This window comes from Hesperophylax consimilis, chromosome 21, assembly GCF_061612785.1.
Source record: "Hesperophylax consimilis isolate HC1 chromosome 21, BYU_Hcon_1.0, whole genome shotgun sequence".
Taxonomy (NCBI): Eukaryota; Metazoa; Arthropoda; class Insecta; order Trichoptera; family Limnephilidae; genus Hesperophylax; species Hesperophylax consimilis.
Genome location: NC_142856.1, coordinates 4,904,558 through 4,926,255, shown reverse-complemented (window position 1 = coordinate 4,926,255; position 21,698 = coordinate 4,904,558). Strand labels below are relative to the sequence as shown.

General features: G+C 33.4%; 1 protein-coding gene across 1 annotated transcript in view; it reads left to right on the top strand.

Moving 5' to 3' along the window:
* The window catches only part of LOC149413539 (head-specific guanylate cyclase-like), a 150,626-nt gene that overhangs the window by 33,650 nt on the left and 95,278 nt on the right, over positions 1-21,698 (top strand). The window contains exons 3-5 of the mRNA XM_089644418.1: positions 2,951-3,105; positions 11,103-11,314; positions 15,898-16,160. Coding sequence (XP_089500544.1) covers positions 2,951-3,105; positions 11,103-11,314; positions 15,898-16,160 — 630 coding nt within the window. The remainder of the gene's footprint in view (positions 1-2,950; positions 3,106-11,102; positions 11,315-15,897; positions 16,161-21,698) is intronic.

The window sequence follows — 21,698 nt, the reverse complement described above, 5'->3', positions numbered from 1 at the left end:
ATATCGTAAGAACAAATAATGTTTAATCACTTCTGAGACAGTAGGTAACACTTGAGAGTTCATTTCAGTTGGTGCCCCGAATATTGGACATAAAATTTTGCTTCTCGTGTAATTTGCATTCATTTTCACAACAATTATATATGTTAAAATTTAATCGGACAAGGATTCTAACACGTCTACGGTCAGCGGTAGCCGAAACGAAACTAGATGCCAGTCGCATCTAGTTTCCGCGACGAAACAATAGGAGCGAAATTATCCCCCCCACCTCCACAGCGCTCACAAACTCATTAGTTTAAGAGCAATTTATGCAGTGTTTTTTTTTATAAAACATGTAGGGCGGCTTGCACCATAAGTTAAATATGATTTAAATATAATTTTAAACACATTATTTGATTTAAGTGGACTTGGCGTCTTGCACCACAAAATTTAAGTCGTTAAATGCGTTTAAAGAACTGTCAAAGTTAAATACGCAAAAGCGGCCGTTTAACCGAGTTAAACGTGTTTAGCCCTACTCTAAACAGTACTGTCAACATTTTTTAGGTTATCTCTTCGATTTCTGATTGTGGTTAAAATCTCATTTTAATTTGTATTCACAATGAACATTTGGGATTTGTATTCTGACGATCATGAAGAAATTATATTATAGAAATTATAAATAAATTATAATATAGTCAGATAAGTAAACACAAGAACAAATTTATTTGAAACACTCAGTGCCAAGAAGTTTCAAAGAAGATTTCGTCTCAGTAAAGAAATGACATCATTATTAGTGCAAGAAATTGAACCTCAGTTAAAATTCAACACCAATAAAAACATCAGCGAGGTGCTCGTCACCTGGAGCTAACACTCCTTATCGAGGAGTACTTTGCAAGGTTGGAAACTTCTAATCATACCTACAGCATTCTTATAATACTTTAAAACAATATAATATTTAAAACAAATAAATAAAAACAAAATTACTCGGATAATTGTTTTATTTTTAATTCCAACAACAGAAGCTCTTTTTGTCTTATTTCATCATTATGTCTATTTGCTTTAACTTTTTCTTCATAAAATAAATGAAAACACTATTAAACCACACACACAATCACAAAATATGTTGACACTTCAAGTAAAATGAAACATCGTAGCTGTTTTATTTACGCGTTAATGCCGGTAAACACGCGGTAACTGTTTTACCGACGCGTTAATGACGTTTAACTAAAATCGCCACCGAACTGCGTGGTGCAGGACGAAACTAAACGCATTTAAGTTAAATGTATTTAGGGTCTTAAATGCGTTTAGTTAAATAAAATTTAAGATAAAATTTGCGATAGTTGGTGCAAGCCGCCCGTAATGTTCAATAAGGTAAATGCAATTGAAAGTAATGGATATTATTTTATATTTTTGAGACTGTACTCAGATTTTGGGAAAAAAAGGCTAAATTTACGTTTTTTACTTTACGAAATCGCTAGGTTGTTGAATGAAGACATAAGTTTAGATTTTTTTAAGTATTTTTACGAGAATATGAATGACATGAAGCATCTTTTGGCAGCTATTACAATACCGAGATTTGATTTTTGCAATGTCACTCCACCCTACTGTACAGGGCCCGCAGATACTTTAATAGTACACAACTGCTCACCCTGTACAAATCGCAAGTGCGCCCTACTGTCGAATTTGGCAGCCATCTCTGGTCTGGAGCCCCAAAATACCTGAAAAAAACCCTTGACTCTGTGCAGAAACGGGCGGTCCGTTTGATAGATTCCCCAATCTTAACAAACGGACTGCAATCTTTAGAGCACAGGCGTCAGGTAGGTATGCTGTCCTTGTTCTATCGGTATTACAATGGAAGATGCTCTGAGGAACTAGCGTCATTGATCCCTTCGGCACCGGTGCGTAGTCGGGATACACGCCTAACGCGCGCCCAACATTTGTACACAGTTGACACTTGTCACATGAGAACGGGTCGCTTCTACGATTCGTACTTAAGTTCAACAGCTCGGCTGTGGAACGAACTGCCGGCCTCTGTGTTTCCTCCCTCCTACAACATGGGACTCTTCAAGACCCATGTTCACTCCTTCCTCTCCACAAAAAGACCCTCCACACAGCATCCCCAAAGATGACATAGGCCCTGAGGGAAATTATTTTCTTCAGGGCCTCCTGTGTGGAGTAAATATAAAAAAAAAAACCTACATCCCTAAATCCCTACAACCCTTCATCCCTACATCCATACATCCCTGCGTCCCTACATCCCTACATTCCTACATCCCTATATCCCTACATTCCTAAATCCCTGCATACCTGCATCCCTGCATCCCTGCATACCTGAATCCCTGCATCCTGGCATCCCGGCATCCATGCATCACTATATAAAAATAATATGTTTTTATGCTGTATAGTTAACTCCAAACTCTAATGAGGGGATTGGATAGATTATTTCTCTATGATAGCAAACATTTATAAAACAAAAACCGTTCATCAGCAAGGTTAATTATATATAATCATCGTTGTATTGCGTTTTTCGTACTAATTTGAGGGCTAATAAACAAAGATCACTAAATTATTCATCCAAAAAGAGCGTGATTTGCTTTTTGCCCCTTTTTCATTTTTGGAGGCTGTATGGGTACCGCCGCTCCCGGAACCATTCATTGTGTAACCAACGCCATAGGTTACCATAAGTGGTTTGCTTTGTGTTTCATTTGGCAGGGGTGCCCAGGCTCATGGCGCGATGTTGTTGGCGGATGCATCTGCCACCCTTTAACCTCTTCAGCCGGACTCTCTCCACCTAAAGCCTTGCACCGCAGTTGGAGGAATTCATACATATGTCACTCCTGGACACACTGACCCCAAAATTAACTTTTCCACCTATAATATCTTTTCCTTTCCAGAACGTCCTCTTCTTCATTACTGCAGAACATCTACACATGCTTCTCTGCAGCTGTTTTATTGACAGTCTTCTTTTTTATAGCTTTGGACGCTCCCCAGTTCCTGGAGATGCTAGGATCAGAGCTGGTGGCCCGTTGCTGCTCAGGAAGACTAGAGAGGGCCTTGAGGTGTCTGGGAGGAGATCTTCAGGACTTCCTCGCAACACTAGACAGTGTTCATGATGTCCTGTACAATCAGGTAACTAGACATCATTTGACAGCGTTGCAGGGCTACTATTTTAGATTTTGTAAATCCTACGTTATCCACGGTTTCACGATAACTCAACACACGTTTAAAAAGTGATAAAAGTCATTAAAAGCGATGAAGAACTAGCATTCAAACCTTACCTACGTAACCTATTAATTTTTTTTTTATTTCATCATGTTTACGACTTTATGTCACTTTTTAAACACAACACACATATTAATGACTGTGTGCATGTACGGACATACTTGATTAATATATTTAAAAAAAAAAAACTTCTGTTGGCACTGTATTATGCAATAAATCATGTAAAATGTGTATCATGTTAAAGCACACCAGTGCGTCAAAATTAATAAATGAGCATTTCTCTCATAACGGATGACTTTATACCAGTTAATATACGAAATAAATGTCAGTGCTACCCAAGAGATTCAATACTCAGCCTTACCAAATTTAATATCATAGTGCATAAACTTTGTTAATTGCGGGCTGATTGACTTTGTCCAAATATATATCGAAGTTTCGTTCTTTCGTACAAGCGTTACATTTGGAGAAATATTGCTGCTAGAGAATATTGTAGGAAAATAGGTAGCACAGAATCATCCGACTAGCTCACATAAATATGCAAAAAGCCCCATGAAAATTTTTTCCTTCCTTTGCCATGGAATATTTTCTTTGTGTATTTTTGGTTTCTCTGTTCACAAAGGCAATTTGTGTCCAATACTATAAGTAGCACAGTAAAATGGGGAAATAAACAGAACAGCACATTATTTTGTTCTAAAGGAAATTTACCTATCTTCATAAAAAATTTACGATGGATATATATATATTTTACGGTGTACAAATATTTTATTGAGAAGTGTTTAAATAATTTTGATATTTAAAACTAACATAAATCAAATAGAGAGATAAAAATAAAATAATTAAGATATGTAAAAGTGATATAAATCAAAGATAGAAGAGATGGAAATCTGATATAAATCAAAGGCAGAGCTAAAAAATAAATAATTTTGATATGTTAAAGTGATATAAATCAAAGATAGACGAGATGAAAATCTGATATAAATCAAAGACAGAGCTAAAAAATCAATAATCTCTATATGTTAAAGTGATATAAATCAAAGATAAAAGGGATGTAAATCTGATATCAATTAAAGATAGAGCTGAAAATTTAAAAATTTTGATGTGTAAAACTGATATAAATCAAAGATAAACTGTATTTTCTTTCTAATGTTGATAAGTAAAACTAATATAAATCAAAGACAGATATGAAAAGGTTGATAATGTTTGTGTTTAAGCCTGATATAAATCAAAAACGGAGCTGTAAATTTAATAATTTTGTAATTTAAAACTGATAAAAATTTAAAATAAAACTACAATTTGAAGAATGTAAGAATGCTGTTTATCCTCTCTGCATAACCCAGAAAAAACGTAATGGTAAGGGCCATTTGTTTCACAGAATTTAAACAATTATTCATCAAATTTCAAAGGTCATTTACAAGTTCTGTGAAAGTTATATTCAAGTTCTGTTATTATTTTAGTGCTGTGACATAACTGACTCACAATAACAGAAGTAGAAAAGAACTTTCACGGAACTTGAAAAAAACCTTCGAAATTTAATGAATTATTCAAATTCTGGCCTTTAGCTAAATTGTGAAAAACTAATGGTATGTAGACGAGTGGTTCAAAGCGTCTGGTTCATACCCTTGACTGTGAGTTTTATCCTCTGCAAGCTGAGACCTCCATCATTGCACAGTAAATAATCAGATACTTTCGGATTAGAGATGTAGAATTCATAGAGAATATACGTGATTAAAATTAAAATGATGTTTTAAAAAAGATTTTTTTTAAAACATCCCGGTTCACAACATTCTAGTTTTTAAACAAAGAGACAAACATTCCCAAACAATATGTGAATTTTTTTAACTTCCAAGTTGCTTGTGCAATGATGGGGGAATTAGCTAGAACATATAAGGGGACATTAATAATCGTTATTTATTACTAAAGGTATGCAGCGATAATGCAATACAATTAATACCGTAATTCGTAGTACACGGAGAAAATGAGCATTGACAATTTATTGAGAACCTCTTAAAATGATTGCTAGTAAGGTTAAAAACGGGATTGCAGACCGTTTTCTTATAAAATTTTAGTAAATTCGTAATAATATCGGAACACGTGTTCATGCACCTGCTTTATAATATACTATGACAAAATGCGAAAATGTTACAATTTTTATAAAAACGTTTTCCAAAATCGTGAAAAAATATTAGAATTTTACTAAAAGTTTATCAGGAAACCTATCAATTAAATTGTTTAGAGTCTGCAATCCCGTTTTTAACTGAAGTAGAAGAATTTACAGTATTTTTATCAAGATATATGAAAAATATATGACGCAAATGTGAATGGGAGCAGAAGTCGGGAAAGCCCGAGGAAGACATGGCACGATCGAGTGAATCAGATACTTGAGTCGGGCCAAGTCAAGAGTCAGAATAATAGAAGAGTACGTATGAAACGATGTATGGATGAGAATGAGGCAAGGAGTGTGTGCCGATACCAAGTTGTTTGGCGATCCGTCCTCTCTGCCTACCCCTGTGAGGAAACGGCATGATGGTTAGTTAGTTAGTTTCATAAACCTAAAAAAACAGAGGAAGAGTGAAAACATTTTTTTTTAAATATTCAATATTCGTTTATGGAGGATATTAAACATCTTTCGTCTCTTGTAATGTCATCAGGGGGGATTACATCCAGGCATGCATGGCAGCGATGGAAGCCATGGCGTAGTCTGCGCAATAATAATACAATCCGTCTGAATTAATTAACCCATGCGGACAGGTATCAATGCCATTAATCTAAAACTGTAGAATTATATCTATTGTCTCACCATTCTCTCATTCTTAATACTAAGAGTCACATGTGTATCTATTGTCTTGATTTTCTCGAAAGAGTTTGAGCGAAATGGTTAACATTCTCCCAGAGTTCTTAGTTCAAAGAAAGCAGTCCATTGTTATAAGTCATAACCATTTAAGATTAGATCGACAAGAGAGAGAGGAATTCCAGTGGATTTGAATCAGCGGTAATGGGATCCCAAAGTGGTGCTAAAGTGTATGCTGAAGAAAAGCATACAATGCCGATGTCAGCGCCATAATACGAATGATTAAAATGGTTCGCTTCGGTGCTTGAATTTCAAATAGTGCTTTGAACTAAAATGAGCTTCACGGAATTAAGTTATGCCACAAAAGCTCAAACAGATAATATAGGCTTTTGTGAAAAGTGTTTCCAATGAAATCTACTCAACATTGTTAGTATAAAAAAGGAACTAAAGCATCAAACACTTTAAACTTTATTTTTTGGAATAACTTAATGAGTAAAACTTCAAATTGTAAGTTATTCGAAAAAATTAAATATTCATCCTAGACTTGCAAAAAGAGTCAATAGATGTCGCATATTAAAATAAAAATTAAGAGGCAAGGGTCCTGGGTTCGAATCCTAGATGTGACCGTATATTTTTCTGATTTTTCTGTTTCAAATATTCGTTTAGGAATTGCTAGTATTGTCTTCAATAATTAAATATTACAATTTGAGGTTCGACTCGTTAAGTTTTTCCAAAAAAATAAAATACTGATCCGAGACCTGCAGATAAAGTCGATAGATGTCGCACATAAAAATAAAAATAAGATAGGTATGATTTTAGATTTTCACGGCCAAAAGTATTGTAGTGATTTGTTTTTGGGGTATTATGCCGTGTTGCGCTACCTCCTTCTTTAGCCAACGTTTCGTACAGCATTGCAGTGTCCATCATCAGGGCAGAAAATGTAATTTTTTTTATAAAATGAGAAATTATGATATATATATACACTGCAATGCTGTCCGAAACGTTGGCTAAAGAAGGAGGTAGCGCAACACGGCATAATACCCCAAAAACAAATCACTATAAAAATAAGATATATTTATCTAATACACTGTCTAGATTGCATTTAGTTCGAGTTGAGTTCTGCGAATATATACAATAATAGCTGCCAGTAAAAATGTGCGGTGAGACAATGTTAGTAGTATTTATGAAAACTTACTTTTTACTGAAACAGTTAAATATGATAGGAGGAGAAAGGGTCCCTTTAGCTCAGTTGGTAGAGTTGTGTCCCGGCAAGGCAAAGGTCTTGGGTTCGAGTCTTAGATGTGAAGGTATCTTTTTCTGTTTCAAAGTTTAGTTTAGGAATCGCTAATACTGTCTTCAATAATCAATTAAATTTAAACTTTGTCTTTAATTGGAATTTGCATGTAATTTTTTTAGATTTTTTTACTAATTTAAAGATATTTGTTGTGAAAATATGTTTTTTACTTCCTACTCCGACTTGAGTCAAATTTTTAGGAAGCCTTACAGCAACCAATCTATTTTTTGATCCTCAAAGGAAAAACGTCAGATCTTAATCTAATTTCTCTTTCGAGAAGTTTTTATAAAGGCAGGCAAATGTCAGGCTTTATCTCGACAATATCCAAAAATTTCAAAGACATTGATTGTATTAAGTTGTCATAATTAAAATAACTAAAATACAATTCAATTATTTGAATTCAAGGGGCTTAAAGCTTTGAGAACTTATGGATTCCATAAACTTCAACTTCTGTAAAGTATATTAAGTCAATTAAAAGTTCTAAGAGACGAGGGTTTTTTTGGCTGCTCTTGTTTTGCAATATTGTTTCTTCATTGACTTGAAGTAATTATAAATTATGTAATTCCAATAAAATAACTTTCAGAGTGGAAGATACTCTCACTGTCGCTCTAGTAAAAAATCATTAAGATTAAAAACGAATGGCTTTTGCTGTTCTTGGTGACCATCTCTAAATATACAGGTCGGTACTTCCCTACCTTTGGTTTCCCCATCTCTTTCCCTTGCCTATTTCCTTCACCCGCACAACAAATTCCCCACTATTTTATTTTATTTGGTTTTAAGCCCAGCCTGGCTTTTACATTGATTTTACGAACAGAATAGACCTAGTGATTTATCGAATATTGTACAAAAAGTGCAGTTTTAAAGCATGAAAAAACTTATAACCGAATAGGAAACAATGTTAGTAAAACATGTAACAGTAACATAAAATAATGTAGAAACTAAAACAATACTATATTTACGACAAATCACTAAAACTGCATTACCAACGCTACCATACCACTATATATATATATATAATATATATAACCTGACAATATTTGAAAATCTTCTACAGTAAGCTGAAAATGTTGCTTGTGTTGTGATGGAGGACTTAGCCAGCCTAGGAATTGAACACACTACGCCTGGGTGGGACCCAAACGCGATGTCAACTCGGCCACCGACCATTTGGTATATATTACTCTGAATTCTATAAATGGACTAAGTAAGTATCTCAATAATACCCCCAAATTTTTTGCTCAGATCATGCATCCTATAAGTCAGTGAGTGTGTCTGATTGTTGGCTGTGTATGTATTTCAGAATAATGTTACATTTCGTCTATAATGGATATAATAATCCTGGTGTCTCTGGCAGATGGGACTTCTGAGGTTTCAATATTAAAAATACAAAGCAGCACTATATATTTCTATGAACTAACTCCAAAAAATTTTTTTTTCTCATATTCTGCTGTATATGTTGATGTATGGCGAAAAATTGCAATTTTTTATGATTTAAATGGTAAAAATCTACCATTAAAAAAATGTTAAAAAAAGTAAGACTTCATCCCGCAAGACTCTCAACTAGGCGACTCTCGTATACTGCAATGAAAAATAATTGTGATACTTGAAAATTACTGGCTTTTTGTAGAACAACCTGAATTTATTTTGAGAGATGATAACTCTGCTAGGTTTTTGAGTGGTGTTCTATTATTTAATATAACTTTTCAAGTGGAAGTTTTGTTGCAAACTTCATCATAGTGGAGCTAAAATTTTTCGCTGGCCAAATTTTTTCTCATGTATAAATCTGGTCTTAAATGTGAATAACATTTTTTAATTAACTTTGTAGGCTTTGTCACCTTTTGTCATTTTGTAAGGAGTTTTTTAATATAATGTTAGTATTAAACTGACGTCTCGAATTGATGTTTTAGGAAGAAGGACACACAAATTTTTGATTTGTTTTAATTTTAGACTCGGAATCCTATTAGAATCAATAGATTATGATTTTTTTGTTACATTCATTGATAATGTTGAAGTTAAGTAACAAAATGAAAATATTAATCTTAGGTTTTTATACAATTTGTTAATTATCAGTTGGATAGCCCTGATAAATTAATGTTGATTCACTTTCATGTTCATACCATTAGATAAAGGTTCCCTAGTAGGTACATAAATAGATTACACATCACTGGTAACCCTCGTGCTATGTTAGCTGATGTTTTAAATATGCCTCTAGTGAAGTATAAAGCTTTACTAATTAAACATCTCAGCAGTTCCGATTTTAACGAGATGACTACGAAACAGGTTTTTTTTATTTTTTTTTATTTCTTCGTCATTTACTTTATAGTAATTTATTTTCTTTTTCTTTTTTCGTCTTTACATATAATCCTATAATTTTTCTTACTCTTTATATTGTACTATAACTGTCAATAACTATCGTGTATGTAAATGGGAATTGGGACGTTAATTCTAAATAAATATAAAGTTTACATACATAGACATACACCTTTCGACATCATTTTTCTAATGATTGTAGGTAATTGTATTTGAGATTTAGGTAGGGAATTGTATGAGTGATTTTTTCGAATGAATTGCTTGTTTCAGATCAGGGTAACGATTCTCCAATCCAGGCCGCTTGCGATCGCCGTCGAAAGTACATGTATTGGTCGACATTCTTACTCTTGAGCTTCGTCGAAGGTACATACTTACATACGCCAAACTTCAAAAGTCATTCTACTCAAAAAACGAGTGGGTCGAACCACTCGTTGTTTGAGTGGAATGACTTCGTCGAGAATCGAGGTCCAGAGATGGTTACCAAACTCAACTAAAAGAGTGCACTTGTGGTTTGTAAATTGAACAATGTTTGCAGTTGTGTACCATTACAATATCATTACTAAAGTTCTCCCAACTTCTGAGAGGCAAACAAAATTCTATTTTCGATTTAGCCTAAGTTTTTGAGCAAAGTGTAACGGTAAATTGAGTAAGAAAAGGATCGTTTGAGGCTCTTATGGTGATCTTTGCAAAATTAAATTACAAATGGTTATCTTTACTCTGATAGGAAATTCTTTCAGGCTAACCATTAATTTAAGTTTTTCACTTCCAAAAGAATAACAATGATTGATTTTTGGCTTGCCGTGATGCACTTATTTTCTGTTGGCAATATTTCGTCTGTTATTAGATTGTACTAAAAAGTTTACGTGTTTTCAATTCCACACAAGTTTGCCTTGTTGGTGCATCCTACAAGGACATCCAAAACATAGACTAAAGACAGAAAAAGCGCAACGGCTTATTTATTGTTGAATTTGGCAGCCACCTCAAGTCTGAAGCCCTAAACTACCTGACCCTTCTAATCTGAGCAAAAAACCCTTGACTGTGCAGAAACGGGCGGTCCCTTTGATGGATTTCTTATCTTGAGAAACGGATTGCAATATCTATATATACGATAGAACAGGCGTTAGATGGGGATGCTTTCCTTATTTTATTGGTATTTTGATGGAAGATGCTCCAAGAAATTAGCATCATAGATCCCTTTGCAACTGGAAACTTGTTACTAAACACGCCCAACATTTGTACACAGTTGATATTTTTTACGTGAAAAAGGGTCGTTTTCACGACTCGTTTTTGAGTTCAACGGCTCGGTTACGTATTTTCTCTTACCAATGACGTGGGTCTCTTCAAGACTCCATGTTTACTCTCACCTCTCCTCAAAAAGACCCTCCAAACATCATTCCCAAAGCTTAGTAAAAATTACCTCAAAAATGAACAAATTTAATCCATTTTCTGCTTTAAAATCCTCCAAGATATTATTAGACTTCAACTCGCTAACCAATCTTATCACATTGTTCTCAGGACGACCCATCACAGAACCCCGGTCAGGACCACGAGGCGGCCTTTGTGTGCAGTCCCACGCGCCATGGCCAGCTAGAACTACACTTCACCACTGAGCGGGAACCTGTGGCCTTCTTGCTTGTGGGCAGCCTCAAGGCCATTGCGCAGATCTATTACAACACCACCGCCGTTATTGAGTTCCACAGATACAGCAATGACCCGAGACACTTTAGGTGAGAGATACAAGTTTCCTCATCACCGTACTCATAGATTTCCATAGATACTAGAAAACTATAGAAAGGTATTAAGATCTCCAGATGTAGTCATGCTGTGGTGAGAGACGTCATCCAATTCCATTTTACTACATATACAGAAATGTTACAAATCACTTTATGCAGAAGGCATACGAAACATCAACACCATAGTCATAGAGTTCCACAGTTATAGCATATTTCGAGAGACTTATCCTACATAAATATCGTCAGGAAGTCATGGACTTCCACAGATATAGCAATATTCAAGATATTTTAAGTTAGAGACTTATATTAGATTAACTCGTAGTCCTAGAGTTCCACAGGTGTGAAACTTATGCTACATCAACGTCGTAGTAATGGAGTTCCACGGATACAGCAATGTTTGAGACATTTGAGGTGAGAGACTTATCACATCAACATCGGAGTAATACAGTTCCACAGATACAGCAATACAATACTATAAGACACTTAAGTTGAGAGATATAAATACAGCAAGTAGCCAAGCACTTTATTTCTATATTTGTATAGGTCTAATGGTTAGATTATAATATTATATACCCACCTATACAACGTATAAATACACCTACGGATGTTTCCTCTGCTGACGACACAGAACTTTGTACACAGTTTTTTAAAATGTTCACTTGTCTGTAGAGTATGAAAAAATGGTCAACATCTAAAGGCCAAATATATAAATATCTCTCTATTGCAGAATGATAAGCTCTGCGGCGCTATTTACTGGTTCTAGCTTAAGGATACCTTTCAGTATGGTTTTTCTTTCTAATGATGGACGGTAAAGGTAATGAAATCAAAACGGTTATTTATATTTTCAATAGGTACTAGATGTAATAAGTACTTCATCCAACTATGAACGGAAACTGATACCTACTCTGCCACAAATATCTTGGACATCATTTGCTCAATTAAATAACATGGAAATAACTTTTTATTGCATCCAAACGAAATTATTTATTGCATTGCACTCTCAATTGTTCAATGTCCCAGAAAATTGAATTTCCTTTTGTACAAACGATCTATTTTTAGTTCCACCGATAGCTACCGGTAAAGAATTCCACAGATAATAGGGCACTCGACCTCAGATCTGAAGAAAGCGGCGATAAAAGCGGGCATTTTTCGTCTTGGTGGATTTTCTTGGAATATTCTGATATTCCGGTCTACTAACCATTAGAATTGTGCAGAATAATGGAGCAATAGAAATTTTGCACATAATTAATTGGAAATAATAATTTTGAAATGAATCTACTGAATACTTAATAATATATATTCTATGGTTGAAGAGGTAGGTTTAGGGCTAGAACGAAGGTTCTAAACACAACTTCACCCTTCAGGTTAACAAGTCCCAACAACATAGAGAAATTTCATGGAATTTCAGGATGCTCTCGAGGTATATAAAATGTGCTAAATATTGCTTATTTTTAAAGCTGTCGTGAAAAGGAATATCATTTAAGAAACTAAACTAAATTAAAAATGTTTGAAATGTTGTATTTGAATTTAAAAAATATTTGGAAAAAATATTTTTTAAATCAATCATGAAAATATTAACCAAAAAACTTACCTGGACATTTTGAATCGAAACGTCCATGGTTTTAATTCAACATGAGAATTTGATTTTAATGAAACACATTCTTTTTGTATTTGTTATTAGTAAGAAAACTGCTTCACTTTTTATGCATTTTATACAATAAAAAATAAAAAACTATAAATGGTTTTTTTAACGCTCAACTATCAATGAAAGAATCTCGCCAATTTTTAATCATACACTTTTTTTATCCATGTAATCAATCATGTATAAATATTTGAGACTAACTGAGAAGAATAATTATTTATCTTTCCAAAAATCTACGCATTATGGAAAAAAAGATAAAAAGTACTTTTATAATGTATGGACGCCCGGTCAGATCTGTCTTTCAGAGCCTCTAATGGAATATGATGTATGTGGCTAGCAGAGATGTGCTTTATTTCAAATAAATCCATTTCAAATGGTAATGCAAATTGCAAAATGGGTATTTTCCATTTTGAATTTTAAATGCTTTTCTAAAAACCATTTTGCATTTTGCATTTTAAATGCTTTTCTCAATGCATTTTCCATTTTAAATGCATTTTTGCAACATTCTTCCTACTTTCTTCACTCGTCTTTTTTTCATAAGCCCCAAATATCAGTCGATCCCTTAACCTCGCTATGAGAGATGATTTACATTTGTCAAGTTGCTCCCTGGTAGTAGCCCTGGCAATTGAGTGATACCATTACAAAAAATACTGATTCAAATTATGTGATACAAGCGCCTGATTTATTTCTTCTGTTTACAAATTTAAATTTTTATTACAAATTTAAATTTTTATTACAAATTAAAAATTTTATTTTATTTTCTTTTATTTTAATTTTATTTCTATTATTTTCATTTTATTTTACGTTAAAAAATAAGATGTTAAAAAATATTGTATGATAATTATGTGATACAAGCGCCTGATTTATTTCTTCTGTTTACAAATTTAAATTTTTATTACAAATTAAAAAAAAAAATTTAATTTTATTTTCTTTTATTTTAATTTTATTTTTATTATTTTCATATTATTTTACTGTTTATTTTATTATGTATTAAAATAAAGTAATATAAAGGCTATATGTATCCTCGCTTTCACTCTTGTAATCTCTCAAAATAAATTGTATCGGTGAGTTCACCATTAAGTATATTCACTGTCAATTTGACTGTCCTAGAACGGGAGACCTTCCTAGTTGGACAGTCAAAATCTATGCTGTAATATTTTTGTAACAAACAAATAAATAAATAAATAAATACTGAACATGGGGCCATGACGCTGTAATATTAAATGTTAGATAGCAGTTTCTATGTTTTTACGTAGGCAACATTAGTCCCGCGCAAATTTGTTGTGATTTCATAATCTGTGACTACAGATGTTTTTGGATTTACCATCATGTAATTAATATGTTTGTTCTACATTGATGTCCATTATTAAATGACAAAATTGTTTAAAAATTCTATAATTATTTTAATTGATTGACCTGAGAAACCATTTTGCATTTTGAAAATAGGTACTTTGCATTTTGCATTTGAAATGCTTTTCTAAAAACCATTTTGCATTTTGCATTTTCAAATGGAAAAGTTTTGACCCATTTCCATTTTGCATTTCAAATGGTTTTGGGTACCCATTTTGCACATCTCTGGTGGCTAGTAATGTCCTTCTGAGGCATGAAGGGTTAAAATAATAAATTGTTGGTTTTCACTATTGTTTCCAACTGAGAAAAAACTGCCTTCGGGCATTCAGAACTTGGAATAAGATGAATTAATTAAGTCTATGTATCATGCATACGACTTCTTTCAATTCGAAGAGCTTAGTTAGTTCACCTACATTCATTAATAAGCCAGTTATTTTGCATAACGAACGAAATTATCAAAAAAGTTGTATAAATTGTAGCTTATTCGACACCTTGAATTAGCTGTCAATTTGACTGTAGGAATCATATTCTGACCGTGCTCGCTAATATCGCTACCCAACCTTAGATGACGGATTTTGTGAATATCGTATTGACATAGGGCTTGATCGATCCTCCGCGCTAGAACTCTAGAAGAAGTGGAAGGAAGCATATTAGATTTTTGGAAAAAATAGTACAATTATACATTAAATTCAGTCAGTATAAGTGAAATGTCAAAGCCATCCAAGAATGTCTCACCAAAGCTTTCAATTGCGTTAAAAATTTTATTCCTGAAATCTCTGTTTTCTTGGCATTGCCAACTTTCTTTACATTGAAATAAAATTTCAAAGTCTCACAAAGAGTCAATGCATTATTTGAAATGCATGTATTTTGTACCGTTTGCAGCGGTTGTGTATGGCACAATGATTATGAAAAATTATAATTTAAAAAAAAATCATTTTTCTGATTTTTCGTATATCGACACTAGAACAAATAAAAAAATGCAAAAAATAACAGCTTGCAGCGATTAAAATATTTGTAGGTACGTATTTTTGCTTGAGACAGTCGATATAATCCAATGCTGAAAAACAATGACTAGTTTTTTTGCAAATTTTATACAATTTGACAAACAAAATCACATCGGTGTCAAAAATGTTAGTAAATGCTTGCGTTAAAATAAAATTACTCCTTTTCATCTTGTGGTTCGAGGGTGATATTTTTTATCACAGAAATAAAGTCTAAATTTCTTGGTCACTAGCATACCAGATTATACTATTCATATTTTATGTCAAACCACCTCAAGGTATTTGTATTCCTATACGTAACTGATAAATGTATTTGTTCTTACGAATACCTGTGATAATTGGTAGGGCGAAATAATAGTCAAATAACTGTGTTATCTCGACTGACAAATAATGATGAAGAAGAGAGATTGGACGAATGGACGTGGACATACGTTCACAGTATATAGTAATTTGTCCTCTCGCTTATGCCATCTCTTTCATACTAGATATAGGTAGCACGGTCGTTACGTTATAATATAATTTATTTTATTTTTTGTAATAAAATATCTGAAAAATATCATTAGGTATTGTTATTTATTTTGCAGATATGAAATCACTGCCATTCCCCACGCTGCCCCCGCCACATCCAAAGGCCGCCCCCCACCCACCATCATCACCACAGAATCTGAACAATCTGATGATGATGATAATGATGAAGAGAACCAGACTATTCCCGGAAGTGGAGGGTTCAGAGAACCGGGAGAACTGTCAACGGAAGCTGCTGATTTGAAGATGGGAGTAGGCAGTTTTTGTAAAGCATTCCCCTGGCACTTTGTTATCGACAGGAAGATGGAGATAGTACAACTTGGTAAGTGAATACCATGTTTTTTCTATTGCATTATCATTCATTTGCAATAAATATACAAATAACTGCCTAATTTTTTTATTGTTTGTTGAAAAATCTACCTTTATAATACCATAGAAAAAATGAGGGATAACTCCTAATCTCAGTTTGACTGTTGATTTTGTGAGGGAAGCGTGTTACAACCGGTGCTGTATAAGTAGGTAATTGGTTTTTCTTCCCCATGGAAATTTACATTTATGAAGATGGGAGATATTGATGATTCGCGGTCGACACCTAAAACATAGAATCACGTAAGCATCGACATGTCAGGAGTTCCACAAAGAACAGTTCTCGGTCCCGTATTATTCCTTATTTCGATAGATTTCGCTCAGGACCGTATAGTGCATAGGTCGTGTATGTTCTATGCTGACGATCTCATATTGCTAATGGGAAATGACTCAGATGCAGATTACAATTGCGATACATCACAAATTCGTATTCATCACAAGTAGAATTCTACGCACACCCAACACAGATTATTATATTGCCTTTATTTTTTGAATTTGTGAATATGACATAATACTATACAGTTGTTGTAGTGTAATTTTCAAATACTGGGAAACAAGAATTCAATGAAAACATAAAAGCAGAAAAATTCAACATCTATATATTCCTTCTGTGGCTTCTGCCGTAAGAAAAAATCTAGTAGAGAGTTGAATTAGTGAATATTGCATTTCAAATAATTATAAGCAATAATTAGTCATCCGAAATACTAATACAAATTGAAAATATCTCCCGAGTAAAAATAAATGCCGCCAACGGGAATTGAACCCGTGCCTTCTGATGTCCGGTCAGGTGCTCTGTATCCACTGAGCTATGTCGGCTTATTTCCAACCCGCCAAATGATTCAATATGTACTAGTACCTCAATTAACAACTACTGATTATTACATTTGTTCACCTGTAAACAACCAAAATCTTGCATTAGTCTAACTAATAAATAAAATGTTAGGTGTCTCAAGTAAATTCGAGAAAAACTTATTTTTAGAAGACTGATAATATGCCAGGAGGATACTAATTGCAAATTACTGCACAGGAAATATTTCCTACCTTAAGTACTTTTCGAGGCCACTAGAGAAAAGACCAATGAGTTTTAATTAGCACCTTGAAAGCCTTTCCAGGTTTGAGTTTCTTAAGTTTTAACCAATCTTTTTTTCACGAGGAGTCTAAGCTCCGTACCTAATTAAGTTCAAAGAGTAAAAATTGTTTTCGACGTTGAGACAGTGGGAATCGTATTAAAAATGTAGGCTTCTTTAGAGTACAACAAACGAGGTTCGTTATAATAATTATAAAACTGTTTTCGCTGCAAATTTGAATGTAAATTAAATTATCCCACTGTGTTTACAATGGTTAGGAAGACAGAAATCTTTCGTGGTATTTTGTACCCTTTTTTTCTCGCCCATACACAAATGTTTCAATTTTTTCTTCTTCTCTTGTTCTTTTTTTATATTTATCTACCAGCAGAGAAATTTTTACGCTGGGGGATGCATACATTCAGATACTGCAAAAAATTTCAAATACACTTAGTTAATATTATTATTATTTGATTTAGAATTTTACATATTTGGAAAATTGCAATTTTTTTTAAAATCAGAATGTTAAATTTTCAAGCACCTTTGTGTCTCTTTTTCCGTCTAAATAAATAAATCACGTTTAATGTTATCCTTGTGAAAATAAATTTTCTTTAAGCATCTTTGCAAAGTTTCCACAAAGACATGAGATTTAATATTTTCATCCCGTAAAATTCGTCATCGTAACGAGCCATAAATCATGTTTATATTTTACTGAGAACGAAACTAAATTCATTTGCACATTTTCGTAGTTTTAAAGTCTGGTTATTTACGATTCGCTTATTTATTCCCTTACTAATAAACGTCTATTAAATGCAAATGAAAACAACAATGTACCCTACATTAACGATTAATTATCAGTTGTAAAAATTTAAAACACCTTTCTTTGTTGGAAATATCCTTTCTTTCTTAGTAGAAAAACAATAATTTTATATAATATAAAACTGTCTTTAAAAAGTTTTTAAAGACAGTTTTTTGTTTGTTTGATAAATGACCGACAATTTATCACTTTAGCTGGAGTAAAAGGTTGGCCGGTAATGGAACAAGCCAGCAATATGATTTTCAATGTGTTTTCTTTTGATATTTTCCTTAATCTGACGACCTATGGGAAGGTTGAACAATTGTTGCAACGGACAAGAACGGTCAAGCGCCCACGTTCATAATATTCAAATGCGTGTTGTTATGGAAAACAATGTACATACAAGTATACATGCATCGCATAATCAGTCACTGTATGCCTACCTTCTTAACCGACAAAAATTCATTTAAACCTAGTCCACTACTTTACTCCAATTGCGTAGTGGGCCGTAAGAGGAGATCCCGTTTGAGAGACCTCTCCAACTGGACCCTCGACCCAATAACTTGCACCGCAGGGGGAGGGATGGATTCATACTTATATTACTGAATAACACACTGACCCCAGATTTATAGTCATTCTCATACCTTCTTTCCTCAAAAAAACCTCCACACAGCATCCTGAGAGACGACGGATGGTTCTGTGGGATATTATTATAAAATACTGGTGCTCCGTAAATGGAATAAGATTCTTTATTTTTCGGAATAACTTTATTGAGTAAAACCTCAGATTGTAATATTTAATTATTGAAGACAATATTAGCGATTTCTAAACAAAAATCTGAAACAGAAAAATCAGAAAAGGATACGGTCACATCTAGGACTCAAACCCAGGACCCTTGTCTTTCCGGGACAATAGTTCGAGTCTGTAATGTTTCACCTTTTTGGGTGTGAGAGTAATTTTTTATATTTCTTTTTTTTGTTTAAAACAAATATAAAATTTTCTTCTCTCTTGGCTATGACCGATATTTAAATTTTTTTCTAAGGCTTTGCATATGTGTTCGCAGGGATGGAAAATTCCTCCCCTACAACACATAAGCCTCCATGAAAATTGGACCATTTTCCTTGATATCTACAGAAAGCTACTTAAAGCTCTCTTGTACTATATATCTTTATAGACATATGTACTTAACTAATTAATACGTTATTTACGATCTTGAACGCAAATATACCCGTATTTATATTGTAATTAAATTCCATCAAACGTTGTGTAATTTTTTTGATTTATGATATAGGATTTTAATTACATTCATTTTTGTGGTAACCCTCTTGGTTCTGATCGAGGTGTTGAGTTCAAAGTTGAATTAGTCTTTCTATTGCAAACCTAGACTTAAATGAATTTTCTGAATGAGCTAACTTTCCTATTGTAATTATTCTGATTCCCTGCACCCTAACAAAATCGTAGTTAAACGCTGATAAAAGATATTATACATGTTTATTTGGACAGGTAATTTAATATAACTCAAATGGTTAATTGTTAGTAAATTTGATTTTGGTGAACTCTTGTGTCTGTGTGGCACCACTCCTTTATGATTTTGCTGCTATAAGGTACATGTAAAGATTGATTTAGTAGGTTAATGTAATTAATTAATTGCACATTTGACGAACTCGGAATAGCCCATTTGCTGGCATAATTTGGCTCCAATCCTCCATCAAGTAAACGAGATGATCTTGAGTCAACAAGAAATTCGTATAATCCTTTGACACGGCTCTTTGATTGATACCTAAGTTATCGCGTCCCAAAAAGCCTTCCACGTCATCATATACTGCCTTCAAGTTTCCCCTCGAGTCTCGATACCCCCAAATTCCGACTCCTCCTTGGACTAAAATTTACTTAGGGCGAACCGGTTTCGTCCTATATACAATCATATACTCACGGTTGGTGTGGACTTACGGGTCGTGAATCCTCATTCCACGTCTAAGAGAAGATGCGAGAGTGGTCTACCGACCTAAATGCAAGCTGTATGCAGGTCCGCATCCTCCAATAGACAGTACATACGAATAAATATATGTATACATACAGTTTGGGAAAGGTTTATAACTTGCAATACAAGGCTATTTACCTCGCATCCCAAGCTCGGATCTCGCACAAAGAATTCTGCACAATTCTTAGCTTGGTAACCGAATATATACGTACTAATAAGGTGATACTAATAAATACTAGTAGAATAAGAAATTATTTGATAGTTTGTTTTGGAGAGCTATCGAACTCCAGGCTTTTTGTTTGTTTGGTTTTGACGTTTTTATTTAAGAGAATCGCCATCTCTATTTGGTTTGGTTAATGGTCTTGTTGTAGGAGCGACCACTGCCTCCTGTTTGATGAACCGTATTTGTTTTAAATTTTACCTCCAGGGTTCAACATTAATTTTTGTTCATCCCATCCCGTGATTTTCCAATTGTTTCAAGTGGTTGATTGCCACATTAGAGAGTACTCGACCCTCAAATATCTCAGGCAACTGATGGGGTTTTGTATGAGCACCCAATCAATAATATTCAAATGTTTCGTATAATTTTTCGATATAAATCTGGCTAACCCGTGATTTTTCAATTGTCGATTGTGAATGATAAGTATTTGTAAGCACGCAGCTTCCAGCTGTTTCAGGTAACTAATAAAACAGTGCGATTATCTAATCAATGGTATTCAAATGTTTCATGTAATTTTTTTGATATAAATCTGGCTAACCCGTGATTTTTCAATTGTCGTTTGTGATTGATAAGTATTTGAGAACACGCATCTTCCAGCTGTTTCGGGTAATTAATAAAATCCTTTGTGACTAACTAATTATGGCCAAGGTCGTTTCCAAACTATGCGGTTGACCCAATTCTCCAGTGAGCTCTTTATTTGTAAACAAATAATATAAACATCTCCTGACACACTAACCTAAATGTGAGATTTGTTTATTTTAAAATTCCTTAGAAGTCATTTGTGCCTCTTTACTTCTATTGCGCACTATTTAATTTAAATATTTTTAATTCCTTTATTGAAGTTAAACTATTTATTTCATTTTCCGAATTTAGTAAATTTACTAGGTTAAATGAAGAATAAATATACATATATAAGTACACATATCTCGATTATCAAAATATGTTAAATAAGATTACATATATTAATAAATAAATATAAGGTATATGATTCTACATGGTCTTGAATATTAATAAATACATATTTTCTTTTTCAATAATATAGATATGTCCATGAGTAGGTATTAAAATCACTACCATTTCGATGCTTCGATTAATAAATAAAATACATATATATAATTACATTACTCATATATATATTCTTTATATACAATATATTATTTTATATTTATAAATATATATACAAATATACAACATACATATATTAATGTGTAATTCTTTGTTTTGTTGTTTTAATTTAATATTCAATTGATATATTTCCACTTCACAGCCCTTCTGTGTCTCCTGGGACCTGAAAATTATTTATAAAAGGAAAACTCACCCACGTCAAGGTATTTCCGGTCGGGTAGTACACAACAACCTTGATGAAGAAATCCTACCTAATTAATTGTATTTTTCAACTAATTTCAAAATAAATCTTTTCGACTATTTATTCC